At 42.1% G+C, this 21,776-nt stretch overlaps 1 protein-coding gene across 1 annotated transcript in view; it reads left to right on the forward strand.

The window, feature by feature from the left end:
* Positions 1–21,776, forward strand: part of ATP13A5 (ATPase 13A5) — a 116,126-nt gene that overhangs the window by 48,976 nt on the left and 45,374 nt on the right. Inside the window, exons 10-17 of the mRNA XM_052643038.1 lie at positions 2,769–2,939; positions 5,413–5,570; positions 8,236–8,424; positions 12,261–12,322; positions 14,818–14,968; positions 18,532–18,618; positions 19,273–19,429; positions 21,523–21,640. Coding sequence (XP_052498998.1) covers positions 2,769–2,939; positions 5,413–5,570; positions 8,236–8,424; positions 12,261–12,322; positions 14,818–14,968; positions 18,532–18,618; positions 19,273–19,429; positions 21,523–21,640 — 1,093 coding nt within the window. The remainder of the gene's footprint in view (positions 1–2,768; positions 2,940–5,412; positions 5,571–8,235; positions 8,425–12,260; positions 12,323–14,817; positions 14,969–18,531; positions 18,619–19,272; positions 19,430–21,522; positions 21,641–21,776) is intronic.

A 21,776-nucleotide genomic window follows, 5' to 3' on the forward strand; every position in this document is an offset into this window, starting at 1 on the left:
ATTTTTGAGAAAAGAATGAGATAATAAAAGGGGCCTCTGTTAGGATTCATCTGGAAATGGTTTGGGAAGACTGAAAGGGGGGACTGGAGGGGAGGAACAGTTAGGAGAATGGGAGATAAGAGAAAATAGATATATTAGTCTCTGACCCAGTTCCTGGCACAGGGCTCTTGAAACACTTGTAAATTCCTACTTGATAAAAGCACTAGGAGCATCTCTTGCTCTAATGAGGCTGCTGTTGGTGGATACCTGGATGGCTCCTGGATGGGGGCTGGGCCCCAGAAAGACCAAACCATGATTAGAAACTTGGAATTTTCAACCTCAACCCCCATTCTCTATAGAGGGAAGAAAGGCTGCAAATGGAGTTGATAATTAATCACATCTACATGAGGAAGCTTCCATAAAATCCTAATGGTATGGGGTTCAAAGAGCTTCCAGGTGAAGGAGCACACCCACATACCAGGAATATGATGCACCCCAGCTCCAGGGGAAAAAAGTTCCTGTATTCAGAGCTTTCCCAGACCGTTCCCCAGGTACCCCTTCACCTGGTTGTCCATCTGTATCCTTTATAATACTCTTCAATGAACAGCTAAATGTAAGTATTTCCCTGAATTCTGTGAGCCACTTTATAAAATTAACTGAATCCAAGGAAGGGATCATGGGAACCTCAGATTTATGGGTCATGTTTGAGAAGCACAGATGACAAACTGGATTTGCAACTGACATCTGAATGGGGTGGGGACAGTCTTATAGGACCGAGCCCTTAACCTGTGGAACGTGACACTATCTCCAGATAGATGGTATCAAAATTGAATTTAATTGAGTTAAATTATAGGACGATCAGCTGATGTCACAGAATTGCATGTTGTGGAGGAAAAAAACCCTACACCTCTGGTGTCAGAAGCTTTGTGAGTATGGTAGTAGGTGCGAGACTAAAGACAAAACACATAAGGAAGGACTGGGGATTTTCCTAATTCAGGGCTTCAAAGCTGAGATGTTTATTTATAAAAAAGATTGATTAGTTCCATTGTAACCTCAAATTACCCAGAGGACATGTTTGCACTTCAGAGAACTAAACAAATCACAGCTAATCCATTGTTAATGCAATTACCAAGAACCAGACAATGATTGCCATTTAAGCCACTGGGACCCAGATGCAAGAGTCCAAGAATGACACTCAGAGGAAGGTGTGTTAGGACTTGGAAAATCGTTCGGTGAAAAGGCAGACTGTGGAAAGAGGAGGAATCAAAATGGTTCTGAGACTGTAAATCTGTGACTCAGCAACAAGGTAAGACTATAAGAGAAACAGGAATTTAAAGAGGAGATTTAGGGCTAAAGATACTGATACAGATTTTAGAAATGGTGAGTTCCAGAGGCTAGTAGAATATCCAGGTTGGGATGAACAGCCAGCAACTGAGATGCACCAAACAAGGGCCCAGGAGAGAGGAAAGATGGAGCGAGGCATTACTGGTATATCCTTCTAGACACGCTAATTAATGGAAGTACAGCTGAGGTCATCCAGAGAGGGGAAGAGGAAACAGAGGTCCTATCTTGTTACATTAATTTCTCTTTCACTGCAAGCTCCAAAAGAGATCATGAAGAATATTTCTTTTCCTTTGAGATTTGAGATGTAAGTAACATAAAACACTGTATCAATGTAAGGTGTATAGCGTGACTTGGCTTACATCATGAAATGATTACAAGTTCAGTGAACATCCATCATCTCACAAAAAATAAAGAAATAAAAAATTAAAGAAATTTAAAAAATTTCTTATGATGAGAACCCTTAGGATTTATTCTCACAACAAATTTCATATATAGCATGTGACAGTACTGGTCACATTCAGTGTTAGTCATATTTCTCATGTTTACATTACATCCCTACTATTTATTTATCTTATTGAGAAGTTGGTACCTTTTGACAGTCTTCTGTTTCCCTCTCCTTCCACCCCAGCATGAAGAGTGCTGAGAATATTGTACAGATTTCCGACAGGCATCATTTCTCACCCATCTCTGTACTTCCAGGGATGCTTTTCTCTACCCCAAACTCGACATCCAAACACCCTCAACTGCCATTGATACCCAGAGCACACCATGCCCTTTCTCTTAGATCTCCTAAGCACACTCTCCCCTCCTCCTGAAGCTAACGGAGCTTACTGCCTTTCAACTGTCACCTATTACTTGCACGCAAAATCTTTCCTGATTTTTCCTTTCAGGTTGGATCTTCAGATCACCTTGTTCTGCTATCAAAATATTTACCACACTGTGTTTTAATGAATTATTTACCGATATTTACGGGTCTGGCTTCCTGAGCTTTAGGAGGTCAGAATTTCTGTCTTATTCATGATTATGTTGCCAGCATCTAGAGCAATGCCTGGTATGGAATAAGTGCTTAGACATATTTGCCAAATCAATGGATGAATGGATAGATAAACAAGTGAATAAGAGGCAAGTGCAATAACTATACACGTGCTTTGTATCTTCTTCATGCCCAGAATAAGTGGCAACTCCTTTCTCTAAAACGGGATGCTTTTTAAATAAAAAACAGTAAACCATACTGGCCATGTATGGGAAAGATAGCCAAATCTTAAACAAATATTTGAAATATAATCAAGTATACCACTGCTTGCATCACTAACATCCTTAAGAATAGTCATCTGACCGAACAAACAGATTAACTGTGGTTTCTATCCTTTCTTCAAACTGGTCAATACCAGCTCTAAATTACTACCCAAGTTCACGCAAAATCAACAAAATACCATCTTCTTTAGGAGAAAGTATACCTGTTATAAAGACACCATTGCCCCATGCGGAGAACACCACAGCCTGGAAATCCCACAGCTTGGAAGATTATCGGAAACATGTCCTTTTCTGTGGAACAGAAGTTATTCAGGTCAAGCCCTCCGGGCAGGGGCCAGTAAGAGCAGTTGTTTTGCAAACAGGTCAGTAGATTCCATTTTTGTAAACATGGTCCATGATTAGAGGTGGGGGAGCTGGATTAGGGAAATCTTCTTTACAATCATGGAGTTTGTCACATTCTGGTTTCCAATGCTGCTAAGTCGCCTCAGTCGTGTCCGACTCTGTGCGATCCCATAGACGGCAGCCCACCAGGCTCCCCCGTCCCTGGGATTCTCCAGGCAAGAACACTGGAGTGGGTTGCCATTTCCTTCTTCAATACATGAAAGTGAAAAGTGAAAGCGAAGTCGCTCAGTCGTGCCCGACTCCCAGCTACCCCATGGACTGCAGCCCACCAGGCTCCCCGGTCCATGGGATTCTCCAGGCAAGAGCACTGGAGTGGGGTGCCATTGCCTTTGTTGCTGCTATTTCCAACTGAACTGTTCATTGTGAATACTGTTGTTTGTGATAAAGTGCATACGGGGATGAAGCACACTTCCTCAAAGGCAAAACTGTGTTCTTGGTTTTACTCTGTGTCCATAGACTTCTCTTTTCACTCTGTACTTCCTCTGAGTGATTACCAAATAAATTGTTTCAACCATGATCACTTAAGAAATTTTTCTTTTCAAAGAGTCATATGACAGGCTGTTATCTCAAGGTTTTTACTGGATGCCTTCAGCAGGTCCAAAGATGCTTCAGAGTCAAGGCATCTACAAGGGGGCTCATCCTCCTCTAGTGCCTCTTTCTGTAGACATCATCACCAATCTAGCAAGTTTCTTCATATTGTCTTTACTCCTCATTTTCTCTCCTACCAAATAAGGCACCACATCCTACAGATTCTGCAAATACCTCCTGCATCCTGTCTCCCTCTGAACTGAAGCTATCACATCGTGTCTAAATTATTACAGAAGAAATATTTATTTGAAAGTATCACTTTAACTTTCACCTTAAATATTGTTTTTTTATGCTTTGCTTAATTTTTCTCTAACCTATTCCTCAATTTGTCACCAAGTCTCACTTCAAAAACATAGTTTGGAGCAATTCATAAATACCATGCTCAAGAATGTTTCAAGACTACCCATAATAGTCCCACTCTTTCACATGACATTACATGATCAATACCTTCCATGATCTGGTCTCAGCTCTCTGTATTTACTCATGACCTGTGTTTCTGCCACCCCATATATTTATAGACCCAAAATATATCTTGCATTTGATATCTCTATGCTTTAGTTTAGTCCATGATTCAACTGTTCTACCTAGTTTTTTAATCAAAAATATCAAGGTTTGAGGGATTTTTATGCTCAAAGTAGTCAGTGGGCATGAGAATATCCTTCAAGCTGCTGCCTAAGAAAAAGCTCATGGGTGGAGATCATGGAAACTGCTGATCTGAGCTTGTAAAACACTAAAGCAACAGGTTAGAGAAAATTTGGCTGTTTTCCTTCAAAGTCTACAAAGTCATGTTTGAGGAGAGCAGATGTTCATCAAGAAGTGCGATTAAAGCATGCTTTATACTTACAATACTGATTCATGTCTGGAATATATAGTAGCCAATTTTTTTGCCAGTACTTTAGAAGTGAATGAGTATCTACTAAGTGCTATTCATAAAGGGCTAAAGAAAAGCAAATGTGAGATACTCTTTGCCCACAAAGTAGATTATGATCTGATACAAGAGACAAATGCATTTATAGCTAACAAAACACAGTGCATAGAGGGATGTCATACAACCAAGTTGGTTTTTATCCTTTCTTAAAACTAGCAAATACCAGCTCTAAATTACAGACAGAGGGAGAAATTACTTTGATTGTGAAATATCGGAGTAGAATTCTGGAAATACTTATTTGAAGAGATGGTATTTTGAGCCAAAACTGATACAATGGGAAGGATTTAGCCAATCACAGCAGAGAGCTGGGAAAATAGGCTAATTTGTGTCCAAGAAGCATAAGAGAAGGAATGCACGAAGGTCTTCTGGGACCAGGAAGCAGGGACTAGGGATAAGGCGGGAGACCTCAAATGCCATGTCTACAAATTTGATCTTTATTCTAAAATGTGTGTGTCCTGGAAGGTTTTTGAATTTAAGAACAACATGACCAGAGGCATATAAAATTCCTTGCCTTGTGCTTTACTTTTCTCTTAATTTTCCATTACTTTCAACACACATGTTTCTGTACGTCTTCTTCTTAGCATCTCTTGTTCTCTGGTCACTGCCTTCATCAGCTCCTTGGTCTGTTTCCTCAGCCCCATATGTAAAGTGGGGGTTACACTGTTTGAGCCATTGAAGCACTGCCCTCCAGAGCAAGAGAAATTGAGACGAGCGAAGTGAACACTATTTATTATTCCTGGCAACTTGGAAGAATAATAAATGTAAAACTGTTAGGTCACAACAATACTGTTTTAATTCCATTTTCAAATGAGTCTATTAACCAATTCTTAATTCAATGCAAACCATTTTTTTTCATTTTGGTTTTAGGGAAAAATGTATTAAAAGACCTTTCACCACTTGTGATTATCTTTGTGTAGGTTACAATACAGCCAAAGGGGACTTGGTGAGATCCATCCTCTACCCCCGGCCTCTGAACTTCAAACTGTACAATGATGCCTTCAAGTTCATAGTGTCCCTGGCCTTCCTTGGAATCATGGGTTTTTTCTATGCCCTTGGTGTATATAAGTACCATGGAGTAAGTACTTGGGGGTAGGGCTTTTTAATAGGATCACTTTCTCGAGGAACTTAACCTAACTAAAGGGTTAGAATCAATGTCATCCAATAGAGCTTTCTAGAATGATGAAAATATTCTGTATCTCTACACTGGTCAACTTGCTAGCCATTAACTATGTGTTCACTGAGCACTTGAAATGTGTTGGTGTAATAAAGGAAATAAATTTTCAATTTTTAAAAAGTAAAATAGCCACATGTGATTAGTGGAAATGGTATCAGAAGGTGTAGCTATTAAAAGTTGTGAAGTTCACAGCTCCTTTCACCACCTGGATGGGAGTGAAAGGTTACTGCGTGTGTGGCATTTGTGATATCCAAGTCCGGAGGAATACATGTTCCCTCAGAGGAAATACATGCTTCTCAAACATTATAGGATGGGGAAGATTTGGTCTTAAGATTAGAAAGCAGTAAGGATACACACATTTGAATGACAGAAATGCAAAGGAAGAAAAACACAAAGGAATTCTGGAACTAGCAAGCAGTTATGAGATAAATCTAATAAGGTAGGATTCGATCAGATTAAAGGGGATATTGAATGCCATGCCTAGACGTTTGGACTGTTTGAAAGTGTTGCTGTATTCAAGAGTGTACATTGTCAAGGGAATACTCAACACACCATGCAGTCAATGAGTTGCCCTGTGTTCTTGTTAGGTTCTGAGGTGAAATTGAATGTCTGGTTTTACGGAGTTGTGTACTATATGGACCCCCTCTTCCCTTTATAAGCTTCATGATGTCTGGTTTTGTTTGGATGTCTCCCTGAATAGTTGTGATGGCTGTGCAGGAAAGAATTGTAACAAATAACCCATGAGGTCCTTTCTGGTCCTGAGAATCTGATTCTGTTATGAATTTTGCAGTCTCTTCTATAAAACAGGCTGGGATCTTAGCAGTGTGGGCTTATAGGGGAGAATAAAACATTGTGAATAAAAGGATCCAAACGTAGGTATGAAACTGGGAGTGAGTGGACTCTAAAATGCCCAAACTGATGGCATTGGTGATAACATAGAAAAGTGTGTGTGTGTTGAGTGTGGGAGAGGCAAAGGCAGTCATGAGAATTTTTAGGCAATGTTCACGTTCAAACCGGAGCTCTGCATAGTCATTGCAATCTGAAATAAACCCTCAGAGAGCATTTCTAGGGGGAAGGAGGTTAGAGGAGGTCAGGGCACATGGGCACCAGTGGAAGAGAGTCTGGAAAGAATGAAGCAGAAAGTAAAAACCAGTGGGGCTGGAATTTGAGGCAGTGTGTCAGTTTCATCTGGGAAACATGAGCATTGAGCAGGAAAACAGGCAAAAGCCCTCTCCTATGGGCCAGGAAGCCTTGGTGGGGATAGCACATGATAGTTTCTTGGGCAAGACTCAATGTCCAGTACATACCAAAGCAGCATTCTCATTGCACACCCCATCTTCTTGTAGGTCTGGACCTGCAGACCTTTTGGCTGCTTCTATCTGCACTGGCTCAGCATGAGGCAGGGCTGAGTCTTCAGGGTTAAAGCTCCTCTGTGGCTGGGGTTGGGAAAATCAGGAAATGATGGATTTCATGATAAACTAGAATTGGCCAAAGATGTGCCAAGTAGCCATTGTTACTAAACTTGAATCTATGTTTCCAATACTGAAAAGAGAACTTCATGGCTAAAACCAAGGTGATTTCATAAAAACCTAGGCAAGGTTGTAGAGGGAAAGCCATTAGTTAACAGAGCAAGGGAAAGTTATGCAGCCTATGATTTGATCTCGGCCTTGCCTTTATTAGTCCTGTGATCCTCAGTAGCTTGCCTGGAATCCTGATTCTGTGGGACTTGGCTTGGTAATATGACACACATTTGTGCCCTCCCTCTAGATGAATAGATTAGGGATTATATCCTCACCATTTAAGCAGCATGTGGCCTTGGGAAAGTTGTTTACTTTTTAAAGTCTCAGTTTCCTCTTCTGTTAAATGGAGGAAATAACAGTATTTACATTGCAAGGTGGTTGTGAGGAGTAAATAAACAGTGTGTGTATACAGTGTTTCAGGGTGTGTATCCAGTGAGAACAAGCTAGTTTTATTGGCTTACCCACAGCAGTGAATATATGCTGAGATCTTCGCAGAATCCTGGTCCTAGTTTTCATCAGGTTTCCAGGCACTCCACGTATGTGTTGAGCACCTTCTCTGTGTCAGAAGGCGCTAGGCTCTGCATCTGGTGACGAGTAAGATGAATTCCAAGATGACTTCAAAGATGAAGGAGGCACAGCTGCTGTGCCGGAGGAGTTTGTAGAACCGTTGAGAAAGCAACAGTCAGGCCATGTGTGAACTATTACAACTCAAGTCTAGTCCCAGTGACCAGGAGTCCAGAGGGTGTGCAAATGCCTGATGGGCAAAGAAGGGGTGGCCCTCTGGATGGACAGAAGGCTGAGCGGAGAGAAGCTGGGTCAGGAAGGACAGTAGGGTGTGGTCTGGGGCCCAGGGTGTCATTTCCTCTGCAGAGGGTGACAATTTGTTGATTTCTCAGACTCAACCTGGAGACTACTCAGTCCGACCAAGACAGCTGGCTCATGACGACTATTCTGAGCTTCCAGAACTCCATTGGTGCGACAGGAGATGGAGCGGAAGGGTGCACGTGCTTTCTGCCAGGCTAACCTGTGTGTCCCTCCCTCCCCAGGCCTCTCCACCAGACACCATGGCCATGGCGCTGCTCCTCCTCACCGTGGCGGTCCCTCCTGTGCTGCCAGCTGCCCTGACCACAGGCATCGTGTACGCACAGAGGAGGCTGAAGAAAAAGAGAATCTTCTGCATCTCCCCACAGCGGATCAATATGTGTGGGCAAATCAACCTTGTGTGCTTCGACAAAGTATGAGCTCAATTCCCCATGTTGGAGGTTAATGATACTGGAACATAGCCGAGTCGGGAAGGGCCTCAGAGACTGTCTAGCCCAGCACCCTCCTGGGACAGATGGGAACACGGAGGCCACGAGGGTCACACACAGAGCTGGTGTGAGAGCATGTTCTGGAAGCCTGCTCTCCCGAGTCTTGAGGAAGTGGTTTAGCCGTCATATCAGCATTTCTTTCCCGTCAAATTTAATATTTTCATGCCTGTTTCGGGTTTCAAAACAATCTCTTACTGTAATCACTTTTATGAGTGACTGGCTTTTTTCAGGCAAAAAATAATATGAGGAACATTTCTGTTCCCTCGGTGCTTTGTCCAGAGCTTAAGGGGGCACATTCATTTCTCCTCCGCTGCTTATTTTCAGGAACTGGAAGGCAGGGACTGTGACCTGTGTTTACACACTCTGGTCCTTCTTTTCCCCTTTGCTTCCCAGAAAGTCGAGCCTCAGGACTGGGGCAGATTGTCTGTGCTTAGGGCCTGGAAAGGTGGCAGAAGGGAAGTATGTTCGGAGGAGGGGACAGCTGTTCTGGGACAGGTCCCAGGACCCCTCCTTGTGGCTCCTTGTGGGGGACCAGGCAGGGCTGCAGTATCGGTCACCTCACCTGGGCACCCAGTTTACCAGCTCTAATGCAGAAGTCTGGTTTGGTCCCTCCATGTCTTCACGAGAATAAATGATGAAGGTCTTGCTGCTTTTTAGATAACTGACGTTGGCAGAGAGCCCCATTAGTGAGATGTTGCAAGCTCTTGAGAAGCTCACAAGCTAGATGAGGAAGAAGGAAACAGGGAAACATAGATGATGAAAACACAGTGAAATGCATGCTAAATAAGTATAAGCCAAGCACCAGGGTGTGGTTACCTGCCTCAGGTGGGAGTCACCTCTGAGCTGTGGCTTTGGCTGTCAGGCAGAATGGGCCCCAGGCTCAGCCGTGAGCAGCCCAGCAGCACACAGATACCAGGGCTGCCACAGGCGGGGACCCAGACTCTGGGTGGTAAGAACGTGGCTACGAGGTCAGGATGCAGCTGGAACCGATGAGCCCAGGTGCTCAGGGCTTCATGTGCTCTGAGAAGATGGCTCCTTGTCCTAGACAAAGAGGAACAGAGAGCAAAGGCCAAGCTGGAGAGACACCATGAGCAGACCTGACAAGTCCTGGTCCCCAGGTAGAAGTGGCATAGCTCTTATATCGTTTCAGTTCTATTCTTTTCTAGTTTCCTTTGACAAAGAAACCTGTAAGGTTAACTTAACAGTAGCGACCTTTTAGATTCAGGGCCAGAGAACAACTCTTGACAACAATTCCTGTTACTGACCCAGCAGCCTCACCAGGGTGTAGGATATAGGAGGAAGATTTACAAAATGTGTTCATTACATATCTGTTTCTAAAACTAATTTTTCCAAAGGTGTTCCCTTTCCTTCCTGTAGAAAGCTTTCCCACATCCTTGTGCTCCTTTGCTAGACTGTCTTAAGGATGCTTGACAGCAGACTTGGCCAGACTCCATGTGTTGTGATGGCATCTTATACTGCAAACACTCATGATTGGGAATTAGCAAAATGGGAAATCTAATCATGAATTTGACACTAAGTTTCTGTGTGACTTTTTAAGATAAGATAGCTGAAGTACAATTCTCTGTTTCTTTCTTGCTTTCATATTATAAAACTCTTATCACCATGATGTTAGAATAAAACCCTCCACAATTAATTGAATTTCCATCTAGTGTTATTTCAATTTAGAAGATATTCACCACTGGGCTTCTGAGTACATTTATTCCCATATATTTCTGGTTTTACACTGGTTTCTTACAAGTTCTTTAAAACAAGTTTTCTCTCTCTCTTTTCTATTCAATTCAGTCTAAGCCTGAACTAGTATTTATACTAAGAAGTTTTATTTTTCTATCTTATTCACTTTAGAACAGCAACTGTAATTTTTAGTGCTTTTTCCATTTATGGCTAGTTTTATTGTATAAGGGTTATTTTCATGTAGAGAAATAACTTTGTCCCTTATCTGTTTTTGCTACGGTATCATCTCTGTTTTCATGTTCAAGATATTGATGTTTTAAAACATATCTAATCATCAGGAAAACATTTCAGTTTGAATTAAGTTGCTAACTCTTGCTGAAATGGAGCAACTCAGGAGCCTTTGGAATCTAATCACACAGATTGGAGTCCTTATAAAATAGAGGAGGTACATGTTTTGCTTTTTTCTTTTGCTGTTGTTGTTCTTGAAGGAATAACCTACGCGAAGCATGTTATCTCTCCTTGAAGTCCAAATTAGTTAATAAAACAAACTTTCCTATTTCTTTAATCCAGAAGCTCAGACGTTGTCTCTCCACATGCTTTTCAGAATTCACTTAACATTTGTCTTCTGGTGGAAGCCTCCAAACAGGCTGGATTCTGGTTCTTTCTCTCCAGTCTATGTGCCAATGGACCCTTGCCCGCTCATTTCACCTTTATACTGAGACTGTCTATACCCTATTTACTCAGTTGTAAGAAGAGAAAGCACTGCAGACACTTCTCTGTAAAGCATGGTGCTAATGCAAATGTGCTATGATGATAAAAGATATCATTTGATGGAAAACCGAAAACTTCAGTGTCTTATACGGTGAAGATTTACAAGAAAAAAAGTGTCAGAAACATAGGTGTCAGTGTTGAAAAGGACATTCCTATCACTTCACAATGCATTACTAACAGTTAGAGCTGAGCCAGTGGTAGCCACCCACCTCCTTGATCTGACAGGGTGTAGACCAGGCCAAATGCCATTGGCCTATTGCATAAAGACAGTAGGGTTTGTAATTAATAACCGACTGTGAAGCAATGGGCAAATTAAAAGTGCTGTGATAGCACTCAGCCCCATTTTGCTTTCTCTGCTACATTATCTGACAAATACTTTCCCCTGATGCAGCAAATCAGCCCTCCCCACCATTTTCCTCTTGATCTAACAGTCAAACCCATTCCTGGACATTAATTAATATTTATTAGGAGCACTTCACTTCTCTCTGTAGTCTCAAAGCCCTTTATCAACATTTCATTATCAATCTGGACAGTCACCATGTCACCCATATTTTTAGGAAATAGCTGTGAACTATATAGCAGACTAGGAACTAAACAGTCTTGCAAACAGGAAAACATTCTGACCTCTGCTTTAGAAAGACAACAGGTGCCAACTGAGAAGTCAGACTGAGCTGGTTCTTGTTGGATTTCTATTCACTGAACCTTTCTCATTCAGCAATAGCAGTGGTCACGGCAGTAAACACACGAAATGAAACACTTGCATTTGGTAATTAGTGACTAGACTCAACCTAATTTTCAATATGGTCTTTTGGGAATCATTTGTCACTGGCTGAATCTTTCCTTCAGGTGCTCGTCTCTGATTTAAAATGTGATGCTTGCCAGTAAGAGCTTGGCCAATGTTTTATAATAAGTGTAAATGGAGTATAACCTTTAAAAATTGTGAATATCACTGTAGTGATATAGTACACCTATAACTTGTAGAATATTTTACACCAACTATACTTTAATAAAATATAAAAAGCAAATTAAATGTTAAAAAGAATCATTGAACAAATGGAAAATAAAAATCTTTAAAGTATGTTCTTAGAAGGAAAAAAAGGAAAACTAATGGAGAGCTGAGTATCACACCTACTACAAATATAAACAATAATGAAAAATTTTTTAATGAACATTTAATGTAAAAAGAAAGGGCTTGGGACAGCTAAACATACTTTGTTTTCTTGGGAGCTTGGGTTTTGTGTAAATTATAATTAAAAGCTCTAAATCTTCTGCTAAAACCCATTCTAATTTTTTTGCAGACTGGCACTCTTACAGAAGATGGACTGGACCTCTGGGGGACTATCCCTACTGTTGACAACTGGTAGGCACTGTAATGAAGACAGAGTGTGTGATCGGTAGGGCTACCAGTCCATCCTTCCAGTGTTGAGGGGTGAATCTCACATAAAATATACATAATAATTGGCTGGTACTGGCTCCCCATTAATCAGCTTGTTAAATTAAATGAGTTCTAAATTCGGAATCAGAGGGGGAAAGCAGATCTTCAAACTCCACATGAAAAATGGAATAGCATAAGGTGGACGATTAGGGAGTTGAGTGAATAAAACAAAAGGCAAAGAGTGAAATCAGGACTGTGCTTAATTTAAAACTGCATAGACTTCCTGGGTGGCTTGTGAGGTGGCAAATCCAGAAAGGAAGACCTCCATCTCCCCCCTCATGGATTTCACACTTTAGTGAGATAAAAGGTGCAAATGGACCCATCTGCAATGTACTACATGGCTTGGAAAAGAATTAAGGCACAGATATCACAATAAAGAAGAAGACATGATAACGATTGCTTGATAAAAGACACAGTCCTGATTTTTATAATAATATAGTGGATAAAAGGTAGAAATTCATTTTGAAAATGAATAGATCAAGGAATACCACCTGGAGGAAGTAACAAATGAGATGGGTTTTTGAAGGGAGTATGGCTGCAAATTTTACAGATGAAGTTTAAAAGCTGGCACTAGGGAGCGAAGCTGAAGCTCCAATATTTTGGCCACTTGACATGAAGAGCCGACTCATTGGAAAAGACCTTGATGCTTGGAAAGATTGAAGGCAGGAGGAGAAGGAGGTGACAGGATGAGATGGTTGGATAGCATCACTGACTCAATGGACATGAGTTGGAGCAAACTCTGGGAGATATTGAAGGACAGGGAAGCCTGGTGTGCCACAGTTCATGGAGTTGTGAAGAATCAAACATGACTTAGTGACTCAACAACAACAACAGGGAGTGGAGAGGGCAATCACATAAATAATACCCCAAACAGAGCTAGAGACAGGAGGGAGGCCCATCCTCAGAGAATGCCCCCTGCACTCCCTTCCCTGCAGGGCTGGGACCCACCTTCTCAGTCAGTGGAGACACTTCTGCTCTTGAGCTCTGGGAATACCACCTGGGCTCCAACAGTGGCTGCGGCTGCTGTCACTGAAGGAGTCATGCAGGGACTCTCCAGGTTGGTGACAGGGTCCTGGGCACAGCCCCGGCACAAGGGAACAGTAGTCAGGCAGTGTGATGGTGCAGAGGATTCCTGGGCTACGTGACAGTGAAGTCCCTGGGCTCCTGTTAGTGTGCCTCTGCTTCTGGGTGCTTGGATGCACAGATCAGGTTTTGGTCCAGACAGGCAGACCTCTACAGACCAGAGCAATGAAAGGGGAAAGGGATGTTTGCAGTTTCCATTCCTTCTTTCTCTCCTTTTGCCCTAGTACTCTGAGACTTTGAGAGGAGTAGAAACCCTGGATACAGTTTTTATTCAGCTGTAAGATGGGAGGAGAGACCGTCTACTGTCAAATAGGGAAATGAGTTTTTGATACTAGATATCCATGCCAGGAGTTTTAAGAAATAGGGGTGAAAGCCAAAGGGCCAACTTGTGAGAACTATTTGAATCCATGCCTGCTTTTTTTTCCTTTATTGTACTTATTCATTAAATTCTGGGGCCATGCTACACAACATGGGCTTCCCTGGTGGCTCAGATGGTAAAGAATCCTCCTGCAATGTGGGAGACCTGGGTTCGATCCCTGGGTGGGGAAAATCCCCTGGAGAAGGGCACGGCAACCCACTCCAGTATTCTTGCCTGGACGATCCCATGGACAGAGGAGCCTGGCGGGCCACAGTCCACTGGGTCTCAAAGAGCAGGATACGACTAAGCCACTAAGCACAGCACAGCCCAGCATGTAGTGCCTTAGCTCCAGGACCGGAAATTGAACCACGGCCCCTGGTTGTAAGGGTGGAATCTTAACCACGGCCCCTGGGTTGTAAGGGTGGAATCTTAACCACTGGACTGCCAGGGAAATTCCCCATCCATGCCTGCTTTTACTTGAAGAAGAATGGAGCCAGCAGGCAGGCTTCCTTCCCATCCCTGCTACCCCACTGAGACTTCTTGCCTGGTGGTTTTCCAGAGACAGCTCTGCAATTTGCAGATGTCAGCTCTGAGCCTTCCCACATTCTACCTTCCCACAACACTGCCAGCCTGTGGGCTGGCTGTAGGCAACCTGACAAAAGGCTCTGTTTGTTGTTATTCAGTCACTAAGTTGTGTCCAGCACTTTGCCACTCCATGAACTGCTGCATGCCAAGCTTACCTGTCCTCTGCTATCTCCTGGAGTTTGCTGAAACTCATGTTCGTTGAGTCAATGATGCCCTGTCATTATACCCAAACACTCAGAATTTATCATATAAGGTATGGGGGGAAAGGGAGCTAGTGAAGGTTTTGAGCACAGAGGTGAGGTATCAGTAAATTTTATCTCAGTAAAATTGCAGGGCAGGGTGTGCAAAATGATTTTGTTGAAGACCTTAGCTTGCTAATTATTTTCTCTACCAGTTTCCAGGAAGTCCACAGCTTTACCTCAGGCAAGGCTCTGCCCTGGGGCCCACTGTGTGCAGCCATGGCCAGCTGCCACTCTCTGATCCTCCTTGATGGGACCATCCAGGGAGATCCACTGGACCTCAAAATGTTTGAGGGCACCGCTTGGGTAAGGTGATTGTTCCTTGGTTCAGCTGAATGAGGAAAATGTGAAGAAATATCCAATACTCACTGGGAGTGCCTAGGCTTTCCTAACTTTGATTGAAACCCAGAGAATCATAGCAGTATATAAATGAATGAAGGTCTGATCCTACCTGAATCTCCCAATCTCTGCTCCAAAACTCTACAAAGCTTTGCAACATGATATAGTGGTCTACCACCAAATAAATTTGGGAACTGATATTTAAACAAAGATAATTTGATTTCTTGATTATAGAATTTCTTTAATGTTAATATACGGTGGTATATTGTGAATATTCAAGAGAGGATATAATATGCAGCATTTACTAAACCTGTTTCACCACAAAAATCTTGACAGGCCAAATTGTAGCACAAACACCCTTGGAGAAACACTCATCCAAAGCAGTGCTGTAAACACAGTAGCCACTAGCCACACTGGCTATTGAGCATATGAACAGTGGGTAGGCAACTTAGGAACTGAATTTTAAATTTTTAAATTTTAAATAATTGAAATAGCCACAATTTGTTGGTAGCTGTTGTATTATTAATAGACAGTATAAGTCTTAAAAGTGTTAGTCAGCTTAGTCATGTCCCACTCTTTGCAACCCCACAGATTGTAGCCCCCAGGCTCCTCTGTCCAAGAAATTCTCCAGGCAAGAATACTGGAGCGGGTTGCCATTTCCTTCTCCAGGGGACCTCCCAACCCAGTGAAAGGGTTTGACACCAGAAGGGAGGCCTGTCAATCCAGGGGGTTCAATTTCCTCAGCTGAGTGTGAATGACAGCGGAAGGATATAAGGTCCTACTGGCAACGGTTAGGACAGGATTGGGAAAGTACTCGACTCCACCACTCTCTAGCTTTCTGACCTCAAATCCAGAACAAAGGTTCTGAATCGTTACCTCATATGTGTATTTGGATAACAATGACTCACTTCTGGAGCTTTGAAACTGTGAGCCTGCAGGGGCCAGGCATTGTAAAGAGTCCAAAGAATGGAGGGTATTCATTCATTCATTAGTTAGTTAATTAACCACATGGTTCTTCCCTTCAAAAAGAATTTTTTTTTCTAAAACTACTTACATGAAATGCAGAACAGCATTTAAACAGAGCTGTAAAGAAGTGAAAACAAACAATTGGAGGGACCTGTAGAACCGCTCGACAGAGTGTGTGCTCAGTCATGTTCTCTGACCCTTTGTGACCACATGGACTAGAGCCCGCCAGGCTCCTCTGCCCATGAAACTTTCCACCAAGAATACTGGAGTGGGTTGCCATTTCCTACTCCAGGGGATCTTCCTGACTCAGGGATCCACCCCATGTCTCCTGCGACTTCTGCATCGGCAGGCAGGTTCTTTACCACTTGCCACCTGGGAAGCCTGAAGGACAGTTCACGAAGAGGCTAATTCAAGGATTTATTGTAGGAAAATTGTAGATTTCTAGAGGCCAAAGTAATAAAAGGGGAAACCTGGTAAACAGGGAATTTCTGATATCAGTAAGTAAAAATTAGAGCATTTGCTGTGGAGAGATGCTTGATACTGCTGAAAAAAAAAACCACAGCCTAAAAATTGAGTTACGTTTTATTTGACAGACAAAACTGAGGACTTAAGCCCAAGACACAGCATCTCAGATAATTCTAAGAGACTGTCCCGAAGAGGGAAGAAGGGGTATGTAGCTAGGATACATGTATAGGATTTTTTGCAGCAAAGACAAGGTAGTTGGAATAAAAAAAAGAAATACTGTTAATTAAAGAAAACCACATATCTCAAGTTAAAGAGTTTAGTGCTTTTATTTGTATGGGAAGATGCAAGAGTCTGGGCTCACTGCAATCTTCTCTTTGATATGCATCTCAGCTGTCTGGGGCTAGTGTCCTGTGATTTCACATCCTGAGTCTCCTCAGGGTGCACTGATGGAGGTGGCTGTGAGGCTCCTCTGCCCATAGGATATTCCTCTCCAGGGGATCTTCCCGACTCAGGGATCGAACCCATGTCTCCTGCATATCCTGCACTACAGGAAGATTCTTTACCCCTGAGCCATCAGGCATCCTGAGTCTCCTCCTAAGGGTGCACTGTAGGAAATGGCTGCAGTGGCAGGAAGAATTTCCATTCTGAGTTCCCTCAGGGTTCACCATCCAGATGGCTGTAATGTGATGGCTTGATGGCTGCAACATTCTTTGTTTGCTGATATGGAAGGCAGTATTTTTTATTTGCAATATAAAGGCAAGACAGAAATCACTTTCCTGGATCTTAATGAAGATGAATCAGTGTAATTATTGTAAGCAAGCAGCACCAACGTCCTTACCAGCATCGCTGGTGCTGACACAGTGAGGAGCTCCACATGGTCATTATTACTCTATACGACTTTGATCCTGGTTCTAACACTGCTTCCCCTTCTCCAAAAGAGGAGGCTTCCTAAGTACAAGTGACATACGAGTTGGGGTCTTATATGGGGACATAAATCTTTAGTATTAGCTCTGTAAGCACTGTTTTTAAGACCAGTTGTATCCACTCCAAACGGAGCATAACAGTGCAAGATCGTTCACTGAGTTTAAAGCTGGATAAATCTCTAGTTAAATATCTTTTGGTTATTAAGAAACTTTCACTAACCGTAAGGGGGAGTGAAAATGTTCAGAATATTAGCAACCATAAGGAATGTCAGAATATTTTTCCAAAGAAATTGAGATTTGGAGAAACAAAGTGATGTCCCCAAGGTTGAACAAGTAAGTGGTAGAGGAGAGACCAGATGTTGTCTCTTATTTTCTGACTTCTATTTATTTTTATCTGACTGCCTTTCCCATATTTTAGCTAAATATTGGTTCTTCAGATGGTATAACTTATAGCGCTGTAACATCCAAAGAATACAAACTATTTTCAAATATGCTTTCTAATTTGCTAGCAGCTAACTTGTAACTCTCTAGCTAACCAGTTAGGCTAGTAGCATAGACGTAGCATAAGAAGTAGTTCAAGATTCAATCCTCTGTCATCTGGGAGCTACTGTGCTCAGGTGTAATGGAGACTAGGTCTCTACCCTTGTCCATTTACAAGACATACCTTTTAGGAAGAGCCAGTGGGCTGCAGTTAATGCTTCCTCCATCAGTTATTGCTGGCTTCCCAGGTGGCTCAGAGGTAAGAATCTGCCTGCCAAAGCAGGAGATGCAGGAGACACGGGTTCAATCCCTGGATCAGAAAGATGCCTTGGGAAAGGAAATGGCAACCCACTCCAGTATTCTTGCCTGGGGAATCTCATGGACAGAGGAGCCTGGGAGGGCCACAGTCCACAGGGCTTCAAAGAGTCAGACACAACTGAGCGCGCGCACACACACACACAGTTACTACGTAAAATGTAATCCCAATAATTCTGCTCTTTGACATTTTACAATAAGATCCTTAATATGAATCAAAACAACAGAAATTTGGTAATGATGGTACTAAAATAATTGGCTTAGAAGAGAAAAAAATGTAAAGGGGGTTTTGAAAAGATTAAAGTGCTATGCAAATGAGAGGTATTTCTTTCTAATTATTTTTCTGTAAGGAATCTTATGAATGTTTTCATTTGAAAGCAGATAATCGAAGATTGCAATGCAGACTACTGTGAACTTGGGATATCAGATTCAAATGTAATAATAAAGCCAGGACCAAAAGCCAGTCAGGTATAGTTTGCTTCTTTAAATTATATAAATCTTGCCCCTTAAAACGGGTGAAATTCCCCAGCCTTTTATTTGTCTTTATATTTCTATTATTTTGTCTTATCCTAACTGTATGTACAGTTGGTTTGCTCATTCCTTCATTCCTAAATTTGTCTGTTAGTTTATTCAACAAACACTCACAAAATACCTATGTATACTCAAGCTCTGTGCCAGGTGCTAAGAGATAAAGTGATTTCAAAACTACACGTGTTGTGCTCTGTGCTGGAGGAATGCATGGACTGATAGAAAAATCAATACCAGTGCAAACAAATGCAATGCAATGTGCCAAGTGCTAGAATAAAGGCTGAAGAAAGAGCAGCGGGAGTCCAGAGGTGGGAGTCAGTAGTGCTGCTGAGAGAGAAGTACCTCAGAGAAGGTGACCTATGAGCTTGGCCTGGAAGATGATTAGGATTTCTCAGGCCCCCAAGGGAAAGGGCTTTGTAGACCAGACAACTTGATGAGGGAACCGCTTTAGACGCAGCTAGAAAAATATCAATGTTGTGACAATATACCACCTCATGTCCCTGGGCTCACTGCAGAGTAAAGATTATTTGTTGGTGTACATCTTCTAAATCTTCCTTAATAGCTTCTTAAGCTCCCCTCTCTTTGTGCACTTAGAGTCCGGTGGAAGCCATCATCGTCCTGCGTCAGTTTCCATTTTCCTCCAGCCTGCAGAGGATGTCTGTGGTTGCTCAGCTGGCAGGGGAGGATCACTTCCATGTCTACGTGAAGGGAGCCCCGGAGATGCTGGCTCGGTTCTGCAGACCTGAAACAGGTACTAACTGGCACTTCCCTCTTTCAGGAGGTGAAACTACTTAAAAACTCAGACAGAGCAAACTAGCCTAAATCAATGAACATGGAGGTGGTTGTTTTCTTGGTAGGTGGAAAGTGGGCCCAGCAGATCTGCTAAGGCAGAGGTGATCATTTCAAAGCAGACAAAAAGAGAGTAAATATCAGACTGTGGTCTTGCCAGAAAAGCCCAACCACACTGCGGCATTAGAGAAGATGTGAAACAAGCATCAGGACCAATCAGGAAACTACACTGGGGTCAGAGGACCAGGGATGGTGAGAATGAGTAGCACTCAGAAGGAACCAAAGAGACAGTTCTGAACATCAGACTCACTCTCCAAACAGGGATGCTCTGTCACCCACCTCCTGGGAGCTGGAACCGCTTATGGTGTCTCAGATCAGTGGGAGGAGAATATAAAAACAAGAAATCTTTTAGGGGAAAAAAAGTGATTAGAGTAAATTAGGTGGTATTAGAGCAAGGTAATTGATCATTTTCACAGCAATTTCATCTTTCTGGGCCAGATTTTAAGCTGATTTGTATTGTTTCTTCATCTTATAAACATGTACTCTCTAAGCTGCAGTCCAGATTTGTAAGAATATTGCTGCATTCAAATGAGTTCATTTGGATAAAACTGGCCTTTTTTTCTCCTGATTTTCATCTATATTCTCCTTACAATTGCTGATAGCCATCAGCTTGTGCATAGAATTTTAAGAATTGGCAAATGATTGCTTTCACTTCTTTCTTTACTTGGAGTCATTTTTCTAAAAAATTCCTTCTATTTTTCTGACATTGATCTTCCTCATAGTTCCCATTAACTCCATCCTTTACAGACTGTTGGTCTATAGTTGGCTGTTACTTTTTTTAGGTGTCATTTGCCACTGCTTATTTGTCTGGTCAGTCTAATTCTTCTTATTGTCCTAACTTCTGATCCTTGACATATGATAATATCATATTCAGTGATTTCTTTTTCCTTCTTGTGTTTAAGAAATAGAGAGTTAGCAGCTTCCTTGAAATAGATCCTCACCTCCAGAATTATTGATATTTTAGAATTACAGAAAGTCTGTGCTGAGTGGGAGCATAGACATCTATAACCTCTTCTTTTTATGGATGGGAAAATTGAGATGCAGAAGAGAGACTTAAAATGCCCAAGGTCAGGAAGCTAGCTGGCAGCACAGTGGAGACTCGAGCCTAAGCTACTACACTTATTATGCTATTCTTTTCCCTAATATCTTTATACAACCATACATACATAAACCATACAAATTTTATAGACGTATTAACCTTAGTTATGATTATCATGTCAAAACACACAAAGGTTGGTGTATGTCATCCATTATCTAAATTGGCAAATGTTTCTGCAAAGAGCCAAGTAATAAATATTTTAGGTCTTGCAGGCCACACCATCTCTGGCTCAACTGCTCAACCCTGCCCTTGTAACCTGAAAGCAGCCATAGGTAACAAACAAATGGGCATGGCTGTGTTCCAATAAAACCTTAATTACAAATCAAGACTGGGATAGATTTGGCCTGCAGTACCTCATTTCATCTGGGTAGATGGTCCTGAGGTCTGTCTTTACTGTACTCAGCTAATGTATGTGACACCCAGTTGATGACCAGTACATGTTTGGCATTTATTTCTGTTAGATTACAAGAATAACATACTGATGAAGTTGTTTGTGGCTTTTAACTGAAGTTATAGTGTTTCTATTTTTTTAAATATTTTTTTAAATGTGAACCATTTTTAAAGTCTTTGTTGAATTTGTTACAATAGTGCTTCTGTTTCACATTTCGATTTTTTGGCTGAGCAGCATACGGGATCTTAGCTCCCTGGCCAAGGATTGAACCCACACACCCCCTGCACCAAACATTGGAAGGTGAAGTCTTAACCATTGGGCTGCCAGGGAAAGCCCCATAGTGTTTCTATTAAAGCATTTCTATGAAAAAAAAAAAAAAATAAAATAAAGCATTTCTATGGAGAGAACGTTAGAACAAAGCATAGTGACTGCATCCAGGATTTTGTTTAGGAGTTAAGCCACCTTTAGTGGGACCTGCGCTTACCTCTCTGTTCTCTCTTGGCAGTGCCCAGGAATTTCCCAAAGGAGCTAAGACATTACACAGTGCAAGGCTTCCGTGTCATTGCCCTTGCCCACAAAGTCTTGAAGATGGAGAAGCTTTCAGAAGTGAAAAGTTTAACCAGGTAGAGAGCTCAGAAATTGGCACCAGGGCAGGCTCTGTGTGCGCGAAGAGAATGAGCCCTGGAGATGAATGGATGGAAGCCAAATCACCAGGAAACCACTTAGAGATGGAGAATCACTCATCGAATGCCTTGGTTT

This window comes from Budorcas taxicolor, chromosome 1 (assembly GCF_023091745.1).
Source record: "Budorcas taxicolor isolate Tak-1 chromosome 1, Takin1.1, whole genome shotgun sequence".
NCBI classification, from domain to species: Eukaryota; Metazoa; Chordata; class Mammalia; order Artiodactyla; family Bovidae; genus Budorcas; species Budorcas taxicolor.